We start from the raw sequence: 15,769 nt of genomic DNA on the forward strand, positions 1-15,769 counted from the left end.
CAAGGGTTTTATTCAAACATGTTTACTGTTCCCAGAAAAGAAGGGAAAGTGCGTCTAATTCTGAACCTCAAGGCTCTGAATCGCTTTGTGCTGGTACAGAGGTTATGAATGGAGTCCATTCACACGGTAGTGGCGTTCCTACACTAAGGGGACTTTTTGGCCTCTATCGATATTGAGGATGTGCATGTCTGCACATCCCTATTTACGCTGGACACCAGCGTTTTCTTCGCTTCGCTGTAGGAGAGGAGCATTATCAATTTGTGGCATTACCCTTTGGTTTCGCCTCCGCCCCAGGGTCTGGTTTTGGTATTACTGTGACAGTGGGGGATTGCGGTACTAGGGTACCTTGACGATCTCCTCTTAGGAGCAGACTCCTACTCAGTTCTGGTGGGCGATCTGTCAATCACTATACGGACTCTGCAATAGTTCGGTTGGACCATCAATTTCAGAAAATCTGCTCTGGTCCCAGCCTACAAAATGGTTCATCTGGGACTGACTCTGGACTCTGCGAGGGTGTTTCTTCCCCCAGAAAAGCTGCAAAAGTTGCAGAGGGCAATTCGGTTGCTGTTACCCAGCACTCTGTCCTCATTGTGGCCTTGCATGCAAGTTCTAGGCCTGATGGTGTCTACCTTCGGGGCAGTTCCGTTTGCTCAGTTCCATGAGACCTCTGCAAGGGGCTATTCTTGTCAAGTGGAAAAAGGATCCAAAATCTTTGGACTATCTGATTTGGTTGAGTCAGAAATGCAAGAAGTGCTCTTCTGTGGTGGCTCCGTTCCTTGACCCTGCATCAGGGCAAGCCCTTCCTTCCATTGTATTGGACTGTGGCATCCACGGATGCCAGTCTCTCTGGCTTGGGGGGGGGGGGGGAGTACTTGGAAAGCTGTGTGTCCAGAGGACCTGGACTCTTAGAAGACCAAACTTCCGATCAATATTCTGGAACTCAGAGCGATAAAGCTTTTCTTGAGTCACTGGACAAGTCGTCTGCAGGGTTGTCCAGTTCGGATTCAATCAGACAATGCCACAGCCGTTGTTTACGTCAATCATCAAGGGGCACCAAGAGTGTCCTGGTGGCCCGGGTGGTGGCCAAGATTTTAATATGGGCAGAACATTTTGTTCCAGCCCTCTCTGCTATGCATATACCCGGAGTGGAGAACTAGCAGGCGGATTACTTGAGTCGTTAGGTGTTGGATCAGGGGGAATGGTCTCTATGCGTTTCCTTCTGCCTGAGGTTTCTGCGCTGAATAGGTATAAGGGATTCCGGTCATTCTGTTGGCCCCAGACTGGCCTCGCCGGTCTTGGTATGCAGATCTGGTAAGGTTGGTCGCCGTTGCACCTTGGAGACTTCCTCTTAGGGAAGATCTGTTGTCTCAAGGGCTGATCTTCCATCCTGCTTTACAGTCGCTGGCTTTAACGACGTGGCTGTTGAAAGCCAAGTATTGAAGGATAGGGGTCTTTCTGACTCAGTGATTCCTACACTGTTGAAGGCTAGAAAATCTACCTCCAGGAAGATTTATCATTGTACGTGGAAATTGTACATCTCATGATGTGAATCGACGCTCCTTTTCAGTGGCTAAGATATTAGCTTTCCTCCAAAGAGAGGTTGAGCAGCGGTTGGACTTGGGTACTATTAAAGGCCAGGTGTTGTCTTTGGCAGTGTTTTTTCAACGCCCTTTAGCTACGCATTCTTTGATTCTCACTTTTATCCAGGGAGTTCGTCATGTGGTTCCTCTTATACGGTCCCTGTTACCTCCGTGGTATCTTAACTTGGTACTGTCTGTTCTTCGTAAACCTCCCTTTGAAAACTTAGGGAGCTTCCTCATCTTACACGGTCACAGAAGGTAGCCTTTGTGGTGGCTAATACCTCTGCCTGCAGAGTGTCTGAATTGGCAGAGCTGCCTTGCGGTTCTCCTTCTCTGGTGGTCCACAGAGATTAAGTGGAACTTCGACCTAATCGGTCGTTTCTTCCTAAGGTGGTTTCTGATTTCCATTGAATGAAGACATTGTGCTGCCAAAACGCTGTCCTAAACTCAAGCATCCCAAGGATTGCATTCTTTGGCTGTGGTTTGGGCAATTTGGGCTTGCCTGGCGGTTACTGAGTCTTTCAGGAAATCAGACTCTCTTTTTGTCCTCATGGAAGGACCTCGGATGGGATTGGCTGCGTCTGCTGCGACCATATCCACATTGATCAGGCAAACGGTGGTACAGGCGTATTCACTAATCACACATTAAGGGTCAGGTTCCACCTTTCCTTGTGAAGGCGCATTCTGCTAAGGCGTTGAGTGCCTCTTGGGCCTTTTGGGCCTTTTGCCATCAGGCGTCAGTAATACAAGTTTGGAAGGCGGCATCTTCGTCATCTGTGCACACGTTGACTTAATTCTACAAAGTAGATGTGTTCGAATCCTCGAATGTTTCTTTTTCCCGCAAGGTTTTACAGGCTGCTGTTGTTTATAAGATCATTTTTTTCTCTTTAAGGGTGTATGTTATTTCTAGGTGAGCTCCAGTTGTTCCTGGTTGAGCTCCATGTTACCTGGTTGGCTAAGTTTATCCTTTGGGGAATTACGTTCTTTCTCTGAATTGTTTTCCCACCTCTTAATGCAAATACTGCTTTGGAATGTCCCAGTGGTTAAGAAGAATTTGGAGCTGCGTCTGTCAATGAACTTCAGAGAAAAGGATTTTACGGTAAATCAAAAATCCAGTTTCTTTTTAAATGGAGACCCCATGTCTGTTTTTATTGCTGCCTGTGCCCCCCTTTAAGGAGATCCCCCCTCTCTATTTGTAATGTTTACCATTATCATTGAAAGTGAATGTAAAATAAAATCCCAAATTTTGTTTTTTCTGTGGAAAAGTAATAGAGGGGAAATCTTTCAATGGGGACGCTAGTTCTGGTGACCTGGGGGTCCCCAAGGAATTCCCTTAATTTGCAGTGATTTCCTCTCACTTCCTGTTCAGCTATGGGACAGGAAGTGAAGGGAATTCTCCCACCCCCAAAAAAAAAAAAAAAAAAAAAAACCTGACAGAGGTTATAAACCTGACAGAGGTTATAACCCTCCCTTGCTTTATCCAAAATGAAAAAAAAAAAAATGTTTTGTCTGTAGATCTGCTTTAATGATCATACTTTAACTTAATAAACTAAGAAGTGCAGAGTGCAGTTATGTCCTTGATATCCGTTTTCTTTTGGTTCTTGGTTGGTTTCAATTGGTCACTGCACTTGGCATATTTCTGTTTGCAAGGCTTTCCTTTTTTTTATCTTTTTTTTTTTTTCAAATTTTTTATTTAATATGGAAATAGGACATCCAAAACTTTATGATCAGACATAGAAAATGTAGTAACACAATTACAGTAAACGTAAATCCAAATAGTAAGTATATGTATAATGAAAATAAAGGAAAAAGGCTGTCTTGTCAAACAGAATCCGAAAAAGTACACTGAAAAATATATGTCAATTGTAATTTTAAATGAGAGTAAAAATATAAAAAGATGCCAATAGGCAGGGCTTTTTTTCAGGGGAAACGTAAGGGAACGCAGTTCCGGCGCCTCCAACACTGAATATATGAAAGTGAAAGGGGTGTTGGGGTTTCCTGGAGGGTCTATTGATGATGGCCATTGGGAAACTATTGTCACTTGTGGGGATCTATTTTTGCATGAGGGTCTATTTTTGCTGGTGGAGGACCTATTGTTGCCGGGGAGGGATCTTATATTTCTGGGGAGTCAGTTGTTGCTAGGAGGGATCTACTGTTGAGAAAGAGAGGTCTATTGTTTCTGGCTGCTGGAGAATCTAATCTTGCTGCTGGAGGTCTATTGTCGCTGGGGTGGATCTATTGTTGCTGGGGTAGTTTTGCTGGGGTGTTTTTTTGTTGTGGGGGGGGGGGGGCAATGTTGTGTGGGTAATCGCTTGTTTCTTGGGGGGGGGGGGGGTCTATTGTTGCTGGCTGCAGGGGATCTAGTTTGCTGCTTTTCTTGGTATAATTATCAAGTTCCATACAAATTACACCACAGAATGATACTTGGTTCTGAGTTCCCTAAAAGGGCAGTATTGGGAGGTGGGTAGGGGGTGGGACCAAGGGAAGTGCTTGGGTTTGGGTAGGGGGCGGAGACAAGGGGCGACTCAGAAGGGGGGAGTTCCTGCACCTACTCTCTGAGAAAAAAAGCCCTGCCAATAGGTATTAGAAAGATAGAACTCTAAAGGGAAAAGTGGAGGAGAAAAAGTGAAAGGGAGAGACAAAAAAAAGAGGGGTGAGGAAGGAGGAGGGAGAGACAAGGGTAATGGGTGAACAACAAGTAAGCCGGGGCAGTAGGATTTCAATCTCCATATTGGCATTCCAAAAGAGCTTTACCCTCATCAGAATAAACAAACATGTTCCAATATGACCATGTTTTAGTGTATTCTTCTCTCTCTATTTTTGGCAGTCAGCACCAGGGCCTCCTGAACGTAAATGCTCCTGACTTTATTAAGCCACATTGCAATGGAGGGAGGACTAGTACTCTTCCAGCACAGCGTAATGCAGGCTTTGGTGGCATCAGGCATGTGACGTAGGACCGATTTCTTGTATTTCTTAGGAGGAATTTGCATGCAATGGAGTAGGAAGAAGGCAGGGTCCCCTGGTATTGGGAAGTCGGTAAACTTATTTCATCTATTTATTTGCTAAATTGGGTGTGTATTTTATTGATGTAGACAGCAATGTGGCCTCTGTATAACCAAAGAATATGTAGTATAACCCCTGCATTCTGTAAGTAATGTTTTGCGTTTAGGACATGATGGCTTGAATTCAGTACAGGACCGTTGATGTGTCTCTCCTGATCAGAGAATGTAGCTTCATGTGTTGAGGAGAACATCGATGTTCTTAATACTTTTAACTGTTGGGCTTTTTTTTTTTTTTTTGCGGGTTCCCAGGGGGTTACATGTGTGAGGTTTTAGGGCTGCTCTGGGAATAGCAAGCACAGGTATACACAAACCAGGAAGACTCAAATGTTTCATAGCACAATGTGTGAGTTGACCAGATATAACACATACTGAAACTTGAGAGCAGTAAACATCTGAGATCACTCTACCTTCATGTTTAGTCACTTTATAAAGAAAGGAATGTCACCTTTCTGTGGATATATTGAGGCTTCGTACTTTATTTGTCACTGCTATGTAATCCTGCTGATTTCTCTTATCGTACCCAGTTATGCGTTCTTTGTTATCACCTTAGGTGCTTTAACACATCCTAAACCTTTACCCTGAATATTACATTATTCAGAACGAGGTCTGAATCAGTGGCGAGAAAGGGAATAGGGTATATAAAGACGTTATCTAGTCAAAGCATGGATAACACTTTCGGGAGATTTCAAAGGTTTTACATTATAATTTGCTTTTTTTTTTTATTGTAAACGTTTATTGAAAAGTATACTCAAGTACAAAAAGAAGAACATTTGTAACATTGGTATAAAAGTGTATCATCAGTACAACTTTTCAAGTAATAGACATCAGATAAAACATATAATTTGCTTTTTAAGGCTCCACATCATGTCAACTTTACTAATATCATTGGTAGAATAGGCCTTTGTAATGACTGTGACCTTGATTATTTAGAAGTTTGTTTTAAACCAAAATTCGCTGGAAATAAAAGATAAGTAAATCTGTAAATCTGACAAAAATCATTTTTGTGGATGTTAAGATTTGATTTGCTTTGATTTATTCAGCTCAAGAAGCCAGGTAATCAGAATTAATACATTGTCTGATTCTTGCAGTTGGGGCTATCTGAATCCTTCTATGCACATATTCGAGCAAAATAAATAAAAAATTGCATTTCAGCAGACAACACTAAAGTTGTTAATTTTGTGATATTTACCCAACTAGTGGATTAATTAGTCGATTGATTTCTCATCTTTAGTTGGAGGCAAAAGTGCATTGCAGAGGGGAGATCTTATTTTAGACCCAGTGGTATAAAATGTCCATTGTAAGAATGGGGAAAAACGGGGGATATAAGGGCTATAGCTTAGCTTAAAGCTTTTGTTAAGAAAAAACATTTCCCTCTGGGTGATCTATGTACATTGCAAGGATTTTAAAAAACGTTGCAGATTCCTACCTTTTCTTATTCTGAAGAAATCCCTGTTTGTTCCTCTGTGCCCCTGTGCTAAGTGAGTCTAATGGAAGTGGTTTCATAATTGTCATCCAGCTGCTGCAGAATCAGGGCTCTAGTGAGGAAAGTGGCAGGGTCTGCATCCATTTAGACGCTATTTTCCTGTGGCAGTATCTTACTAAAAATTACATTTTTGTTGCAGGGGATGCATGAAATTTGACTTGTATCTTAGTGTATATCTTTTGGAAAATCAGTAAGCCAATCACACAAGCAGAAAAGGATGTTTCGGGGGGGGGGGGGGGGGTGCACAAAAACGCCTCCAGGTAGCCATATTGCATTGCACTTTATAGAAATCTACAGCACTGCAGAATGAATATGAAAGGTCATTTTTAATAACATTAATTCACAATATGACTTTTATGTCGCAATTGTATATGTTATGTTGTTATTTTTTTTTAATTTGTGTTTTTTTTCCCCCCATGAAAGTGGAGTTACCCTTAAAGCAGTTTATCAATGTCCACTTAATGGCAGAATGCTTTTAGGTTTCATACTTTTCTCTTCATTTTGTATTTGACTAGAGTGCATAAAAATATAATTCAGTATTAAAAGTTTTTTAAAGACATCCTGCTAGTGTCACATGTTGCTCCAAAGACCCATGTGTACAGCAAATGCTTCACCATTGTAAGCAGGCATAAAACACCAAATATTGGTCATTTTGTTCAGTTCTTTAGGCCACAATTACACTGTACATTTACTGTCAAAGATCATTTTTTAGCACTTTATTTATATTTCTGAACAAATGTGATTACTGTTGTTTATAGGAAAGCCTGTAGATGAAGATACAGACAAGAAAGACTGGAAAAAAGAAGAGGTTTCGTGTGGCTGCGCATGTCATTCAAAGATTCCAAATAGCAGTGTCGCATCCACATCTACGGCCTTCAGTAATGCTGGGCCCTCTTCTGTTGCATTTCCATCAAACATAGGTAAAATCAGACCACACATTGTATACAGATTATTCACATTTCCATTTAGTTTGCTTTTCAGATTTTAACGCATAGTTGGATGTCTATGTTGTGGCCCAGGGTTTTGGGGTAATTATTTTGGGGTGCTAAAAACAAGTGCTTGCACTCCCTTTTAATATATTTTTATACAAAACAAGAATGATAGAAAACCCCTTAGTTTAGTTTAAAGGGTTAAAAGGGTTTGTTATTTAAAGTGAAAGTAAACCCTGCTATCGTCTTTAGCCAAGGAAGTTGCCATCTTGGCCTCATCAGTTATGACACCAACCATTGGATGGTTTGACAGTTTGGGTGAGAGCACACGTTCCGGAAATGTAACTGTTTTTTGAAACTGTTAAATTGATGTGTTTACTTCCGCTTTAAAATACTACATGTGTACACAAGTACATAAGATAGGTTTTACCTCACAGCGAGCAGTTTGAGTTCCACTGCCAAAATTCTCACTGGTGGTAACTGAAACAGGTTGCTATCATAACCACGCACTTGTCAGTCAAAGTGACGCAGTGCTGTACCGCAAATAATGGCCTGATCATGAAGTGGGGTAAACCTTCTGGGGCTGAAGTGGTTAATGTACTTTTCACATAACCATTTCCCATTGTAGAAGACCTATCATAGTATAAATACAGGGATTGCAGTAGCCAAACACCTCTTAAAAGCCCAAACAAATTCTTTATTTAAATTTGACTAAATGCATTTAAAGCGGAGTTCCAGCCACCTGTCAAAAAGTGTAGCTGCTGACTTTAAAAAACAGCCACTCACCTGTTCCACGGTCCAGCGATGCACTCAGCCCAGCCATCTTCATCCTCTGTCCTCCCTCGGTGGCGCCAGCATCGGCATCTTCACTATGGACACCTTGCTGTGAGGCCACAAGCTGTGACATTGCGCATTGTGAATGGTGGATGCAGTCTTCTGGGACCTGTCAGTGTCCCAGAAGACTGCAGGGGAGGGAGCAAAGAGAACTTTATTTGCAGAGCGCCGCAGCACTCGGAACGGAGGTGGCAAGCAGGTACCTGTCAAAATCGGGTACCTCCTCCCCCCCCCAGCTTCTCAAAAGTGCAAATTGTGAAAGAGGAGAGGGGGACGAGTCCTTAAAGTGGATCGGAACTTCCCCTTTTGGGTGGAGTTCCGCTTTAAGCTGCTTCAAAACAAAAGATGACCAGTATCCGTTAATTTTCTTTCTAAAGCAGCCACAGTCTGTAGAAAAACAGTTCTCTGCCATCAGCTGCAGGACAGGACCCTTGCTCTTTGTGTGAAAGCTGTGGTCTGCGCTAGAGCTTTGCAAGTAGCAGGAAATATAAGTTCTGCTGATTGCTTGTTGGACCTCTGCAGAGAGTCCACTACTTCCCCACGGAGAGCAAGGGTTTTACTCTGCAACATGCTGCCAGGGTCCATGCTTTTCTATTCAGGCTGGGGCTTTTTTTTTAGAAATAAACCAACCTTTTGTTTTCATGCAACTGGAATGTGTTTAGCAAACTTAAAATGAGAGTATAGTTGGGCTTTAAAAAACTGTTCAACTGATTTACCATCATTAATACTTCGTGAGTCACTGATTTGGAATGTATGCTGATCAAGAGAGTCAGTGGAAAGCCCTGTGACAGCTAGGCAATTAGCATTTCTCTCCCATGACAGGTGTACTTCATGTAGAATCTATTTTGATGCAGAAGAAGTGATGCCATCTTTTGAAGAGACCATTGGGTAGGACCGAGTTTTTCCAATACTGATAGATCTAAGAAATCATCTGGCTGGCAACTATGCAGAAATAAAGTGTCTTGTGAGGAATTGGCCTTTATACTTGGGCTGAGGCTTTGTATTCACACCGTAAAGAATATAATTTTGAATCCTATTCATTTGTGGAATGTAGGACATCTTCTTTTTTTTTTTTTGAAGGTTAGTAGAACAATTGCTGTTTTTTCAACTGCAATGAAAAAGCAGCTAATTTAAAAAAAAAAATAATTCAATAAATTTATTGCCCAGCTTCCCTCCATAGAATGATAGATTATGTCTTTGGTAGTATCGGTTATCAACTAAATTTTAATGAAAAGAAGTTAGAAATTTACATTGTCAAAGCGTACCTGCTAATATATTGGCCTGGGTTATTTTTAGAGCAGATTTAAAACTAGGTAAGTTATCTGAAAAAACTGCTTATGTATGTGTAGCACTGCCCCCTAGGGAGCTGCTGAGAATTACACTTCTTGGGTTCCCCTGGGTTACAATTAGCAAGTGACAGCAGATACATTGCATTAAAAGTTTGTGGCTCAGACAATTTTTTTTGTGTTTTTATTGGAACTTGGATGGGAGAAGGGATGAGTGGGATACTCCAATTTGAACTATGCACAATTCCTGAGGACAACTGACTGTAGAATGCGGCAAGGCTGCTTCTTCACCTTTCCACTGAAGTGAAGATAAAGAATATGTACTCTCGTTTAGGTTCCTCTTCTTTGTCTAACTTGGCACCCCCTTTCTCACTGACTGTGTTCACTGACCTTCTGTCCACTGACACCCTACTGGAGTGGTCCCCTTCCTGGGCAGACCCCTGGCAAGCTTCCCGGTACTCACGGACACTGTTTTTCCCTGGGTCGCTCTGCCTCCAACTCCCTTGTCAGGAGGAGAGACAGCCGTCGCCCTCCTTCCTGGACCTGGCTTCCCGCCCAAAGACCCCTGTCACATGTGCCCCTGGCTTTTATAACATATCCCAGGATGCACCACTGTTGTGCCTACCCGCTGGGACAGTCATAAAAACCTGTGTGTCACTGGCTGGGTTTCTAACACTGTCCAACAGTCTCTTCTATTGGATACAGTGGGGACACTCTCTCAGACCAGATGTATCACACATGGACACATGCAACAGACTTAACTACTGATCAGGCTCCCCTGTGAAGCAGGCAGAGCAAACTATTCTTTCTCTTACGTCCTCTGACAGTCGCCGCCCGATGGTATTAGCCTAACTAATGGGTAATGGCGCACTCTGCAGGAGCAGGCTAGGCAGATAATTCATTATCCGGTTAATACAAAAAAACGTTTGTACCTCAGCACGCCACTGGTGGGCCATCCTTCAGCCATTACCAGAACCCAATCTGATATTACCTCAGTTTGAAGCTGCCTAGCGTCAGAAGTAGAGTTAGGTCTTCCCTGCTGAGACCTAGAGTCTCGGTTTTCTTTATGTTTTTTTTCTGAATTTGTGTTTTTTCTTTACACAATAGATTTTTATTTTCTCTCACTATCACTAGTTAGTCAGGGATTCCTTACCTGGAGGACTACAAGTGACTGCAGAGCTGGGCGCTGGACTGGGTATCATAGATCCTTCTGGAATCCCAGCCTGCCATCGAGCGTCGCAGGTTACTGGTACGCCCAGGCCTCGCAACGACAGTGCCCCTCCATATGGGGATGAGCCTGCGGAGCTGCGCTTCGCTGAGGATGTCTCAACCCGGATCCACTACGTGTTGCCAGCATCCCTCCATGGCTGATGGCACCCCCACTTAGGGTGGGAGGTCTCCCGTATCTGAGTGGTGCCTGCTTCTGGACTGGTGAGTACTGATCCCCCCTTGTCCCTAGGGATGTTTGGGGGGTTGTGGGCCCACTCTTAGGGGATAGCAGGGCTGGTGGTCCCTGTAGGATTCCCCCTTCTGGCTGGGTTGTGGGTTTCTCCCTCCCTCCCTGCTCCCGCTGGGGGGCGCTGTATGGGGTGCTACAGATGTCTCCCTGGGGTCCTGATGTTTGCCAGAATGTGTTTATGCACTTATTTTGCTGCCGTTTGGGGCGGCCGCATATTTTTTTTGGTGTGCAGAATCTATGCTCTGTGTAATACAGCAACCATGTGGGGATTCAGCACAGGCTCCCGGTCGGGCACCATCTTGAATGTGGGCAACATGCCTAGTAAGGCAAGCGGCCATTTTCCCTGTGACTTTTGTCATTGACTTTCAATAGACACCTTTTCTCTGGGCTCGAGGGCTGGCCTCCAGTGATGTGAGGTCACTTCCTCCTTCTTCACAGTTTTTCTCCTGTGTAAAAATGTGCTGACAGGCTGGGGATTTTTGTTAATCCTTCTGTCATTTTTCAACCAAAACGTTTTTTACTTGTGGCTAGTGTGTTTTCACAGGGGGCTCTTTCTGTTAGTGCAGATTGCGGAGGGGGGTCCTCGGGAACCGCTGATTTATAGGGCCAGCGTCCCTTTTTCATTTTAAGGCAAAAATGGACTTCCAGGATATTAAATCCCCGCAGACCTGGTGGGGGCTTCGGACTGAACGTCTTAACGATGAGCCAGCTCAGTCACGTAAGCGGTCAGTTTTGTTCGGGTTCCGCAGACCCCAGCAGTCGGGTCAGGCTTTTTTCCTGCCCGGAGGACTTTCACGAGATTGTGAATGGCCTATGGCGGCTCATTTAGCACATGTTGGTGGTGCCCAAGCGTTTTTCCATCCGCTATCCGTTCTTTGGAGGCGGTAGACGAACGTTGGGCGGTATCCCCAAGCAGGGGATCACACTGTGTCTAGGCTGAATAAGTCCACCTTGCTGCCAGTAGAGGATTTCCCGGTATTCCGGGATCCGTCTGATAGGCGCGTGGAAGCGCTTGCTCGCCACGTTTATCTGGTGGCAGGTTCCCTGTTGAAACCTGTGTTTTGCCTCAGTGATGGCCTCTCAGGCGCTCACGACATGGTGCAAGGGGCTTCGCAGCAGGATCAGCTCATCCACACTGCGATGTTCCTGTACGATGCGGCCTTGGACGTGGCTCCGTTGGTCGCCCGGTTGTCGGCGGCGGGGATTGCGATCCACCGCATTACCTGGTTAAAGCGCTGGTCGGTTGACCACGCGTCCATAAAGACGGTGTCTGAGGTCTCCTATGAAGGGGGGGGTCGTCTTTTTGGGGTAACTCTAGATGAGTCGAATAAGGGGCTCAACATAATTGCTTTTGTGCCTTTTGGACGCAGGAGAAGGGTAATCCCTTCCGACTTCCCGTAGCCACTAGAAGCCGTGGTCGGGAAAGCCGGTCAGTCTGGTTCGGCGGCCCAATCCACCTCTCCCTGAAGGGAAGCCCTTCCCGTTGTTGGGGTTGGGGGACGTCTGCTTTTCCTTCAGGAACCCTGGTTGTCCAGCATTCAGGACAGGTGGGTTCACAAAATGATTAGTTCAGGGTACAAGTAGAGCTGCACGATTCTGGCCAAAATGAGAATCACGATTTTTTAGCTTGGAATAAAGATCACGATTCTCTCACGATTCTCTGTGTAACAAAAAAAAATTGGGATAACTTTACTGTTACGTTTTTTTTTTATTCATTAAAGTCTATTAATTGCGTTTGAAAGACTGCTGCGCAAATACAGTGTGACATAAAATATTACAACAATCGCCATTTTATTCTGTAGGGTCTCTGCTAAAAAAATATATAAAATGTTTGGGGGTACTTTTCTAGCAAAAAAAAATGATTTTAACTTGCAAGCAACAAATGTCAGAAAAAGATCCAGTCTTTAAGAGGTTAAACTTCCTTTCTCCCTGGCAGAGGGAAGAAAAAGATACAATGTAATCGTTTTTGTTTATAGTTACTGGGAGACTTTGCTGATAGCGTTTGCCTGGAGGCTTTTTTTTTTTTTTTTCCACAGCTGTTCTCTCTGCTATGCAGCTATGCAAAGAATCGAGCATATCTCAGGGTTAGATCGTCAGGAGGGGTGAATCGAGATCGCGATTTTCATACGATTAATCGTGCAGCTCTAGGTACAAGTTCAAGTTTCGATCTCGCCCCGCAGACAGGTTCTTCCCGTCCATTCTCCAGCTGTCCCCTGATTGTCTCAGAGATCTCATGGGGGCTGTGCACGATTTGCTTGCCCAAGGAGTCATTGTACCCGTTCCTTTCCGGGAAAGGTTTCACGGTTTTTACTCCAACCTGTTCACGGTGCCCAGGAAAGAGGGCATGATGCGTCTGATTCTGGTCTTGTAGTCCCTGAACCACTTTGTTTGGGAAGTTCAGGATGGAATCCATCCGGTCGGTGATGGCCTCGTTGAGGCCTGGGGGCTTCCTGGCATCCATCGACTTGCAGGATGCGTATCTCCATATCCCTATTTTCGAGGGTCATCAGAGATATCTCCGCTTCGCGGTGGCTGGGGAGCATTACCAGTTTGTGGCGTTGCCTTTCGGTCTCGCTTCGGCTCCCAGGGTTTTCACCAAGGTGTTGGCTCTGGTTCTAGCTTTACTACGTTTACGGGGCATTGCAGTCCTCGGCTACCTGGACAACCTCTTGTTAAGGTCAAACTCATGTGTGACCTTGGTGAAGGATCTGCCCGTGACGTTTCAGACACTTCAGGAGTTTGGGTGGAATGTCATTTTTCAGAAGTCAGCACTGACTCTCTCTACTCGTCTCCAGTACCTAGGGATGGTCCTGGATTCTGCTCAACCTCGGGTCTTCCTTCCGGAGGACACACTCGGGACTCTGCGGGAGGAGATCAGAGCTCTCAGGAAAGACGATCTCTCCTCTTTGCGGACCTGCATGCGGGTTCTGGGCCTGATGGTCTCGGCCTTCGAAGCAGTTCCGTTTGCTCTATTTCACACCAGGTCTCTGCAAGCAGAGATCCTCGACAGGTGGGACAGGACACCTCAGTCCTTGGAAATTAGTATTTCCTTGAGTCATCCGGTGTGGTCGGATCTCCTGTGGTGACTCCGGCCGCAGTCCTTGACACAGGGTCAGTCCTTCCGACCTCTATTAGGGACGATTGTCACCACGGATGCCAGCCTGTTGGGCTGGGGAGGAGTTCTGGGCACGCTTTGCGCCCAGGGGACGTGGTCGGCGGGGGAGACTTTGCTAGCAATCAACGTCTTGGAGCTCCGAACGTTCAAAGATTTGTCTGTCCCGGTGGTCATCTCAGCTTCAGGGGTGTCCGGTGACGGTACAGGCGAACAATCCCATGGCTGTGGGTTATATAATTCACCGAGGGGGCACAAGGAGTGCCCGGCGGCCAAGAAAGCGGCTGAGGTTCTGTCCTGGGCCGAATCGCATGTACCTGCATTCTCAGCCGTTCTCATTCCGGGTGTGGAACGCTGGCAGGCGGACTATCTGAGTCGCCAGACTTTGGACCTAGGAGAATGGTCCCTACATCCGGAGGTGGTTCACCTCCTGTGCGCCTGGTGGGGGACCCCGGGCGTGGATTTGTTTGCATCCCATCTCCACAAAGAGGTGGTAAGGTTCCTGGCCAGGACTCGCGATCCTCTGGCAGACGCCGCGGACGTGTTGGTGGTGCCTTGGCACCGCTGTTGGCTACTGTATGCCTTTCCTCCGATTCCACTGTTGTCTAGGTTCCTCCGCAGGTTGGCGTCGGAACGGATGTCAGTCATTCTGGTGGCCCCGGCCGGGCCTTGCCGGTCCTGGTACGTGGACGTCGTTCAGATGGTCGTCGAACCTTGCTGGCGGCTTCCGCTGCTAGACGATCTGTCTCGAGTACCGATCTTCTATTCTGTTTTACAGTCTCTGGCTTTATTGGCATGGCTGTTGAAGGCCAGGTCCTGAGGGATAAGCAGTCTTCCTCAGGCGGTCATCCTTACCTTGTTAAAAGGTTTGCAAAGCCACTTCTAGGAAGTTTTCTCACCGCATTTGGAAAGCGTATATTGCTTGGTGCGATGTGCATGGTTTTCACCCTCGTTCCTTCTCGTTGGCGAAGGTCTTGGCCTTACTGCAGAAGGGCGTAGATCAGCATCTGGTGCTAACTACGGTCAAGGGTCAGTTGTCCGCCTTGGCCGTCCTTTTTTTAAACGACCTTTGGCGTCACTTTTTTGGGTCCGCACCTTCATTCAAGAGGTGCTGCATTTGGCTCCCCCGAGGAGAGCTCTCTTGCTTCCCTGGGACGTAAATTGGTTTTGTCAGTGTTACAACAAACCTCCCTTCGAGAACATCAGAGAGATTTCTCTGTCTGTGTTGTCACAGAAAGTTACTTTTCTGGTGGCTATCACGTCGGCTCGCAGAGTGTCTGCATTGGCGGCCTTGTCCTGCCGTTCTCCTTATCTGGTACTTCATAGAGGGCGGCACAGTGGTGTAATGGTTAGCACTTTCACCTAGCAGCAAGAGGGTCACTGGTTCGAATCCCAACCATGACACTACCTGCCTGGAGTTTGCATGTTCTCCCTGTGCCTCGGGGTACTCCGGTTTCCTCCCACACTCCAAAGACATGCTGGTAGGTTAATTGGATCCTGTATAAAATTGGCCCTACTATGTATGTATGAATGGGAGTTAGGGACCTTAGATTGTACGCTCCTTGAGGGCAGGGACTGATGCGAATGTGTAATGTATATGTAAAGCGCTGCGTAAATTGACAGCGCTATATAAGTACCTGAAATAATAATAATAGAGATAAGGTAGTTCTGCGACCGACTCAGTCTTTTCCTTCCACTGTGTTTTTTTTCATTCCACCTCAATGAAGAAAATGTTGTGTGCACGATCCAAACATCCTAAGGAGCTTGCCTTTTATTCTCTGGATGTGGTCCAGCGGTCAAGGTCTACCTGTCCGCCACAGAGTCGATTCGGCAGTGTGATTTTCTATTTTTTCTTCCTGAGGGACCTCGGAAGGGATCGGCCGCCTTCGCGGCGACCATTTCTGTGTGGATCAGACAGACGATTGTTCAGGCCTTTCCCATCACGGGTCAGGTTCCCCCTTCACAGTAAAGGCCCATTCTACTCAAGCCTTTAGTGCCTCTTGGGCTTTTCGCCATCAGGCGTC

At 45.7% G+C, this 15,769-nt stretch overlaps 1 protein-coding gene across 1 annotated transcript in view; it reads left to right on the forward strand.

Moving 5' to 3' along the window:
* BRIP1 (BRCA1 interacting DNA helicase 1) overlaps nucleotides 1-15,769 on the forward strand; it is a gene marked incomplete at its 5' end in the record, with an annotated part of 552,808 nt that overhangs the window by 49,630 nt on the left and 487,409 nt on the right. Inside the window, one exon of the mRNA XM_082245708.1 lies at nucleotides 6,884-7,045. Within this exon, the coding sequence (XP_082101834.1) occupies nucleotides 6,884-7,045 (162 nt within the window). The remainder of the gene's footprint in view (nucleotides 1-6,883; nucleotides 7,046-15,769) is intronic.

Source organism: Pelophylax lessonae (genome assembly GCF_965119305.1).
Source record: "Pelophylax lessonae genome assembly, chromosome: 2".
NCBI lineage: Eukaryota > Metazoa > Chordata > Amphibia > Anura > Ranidae > Pelophylax > Pelophylax lessonae.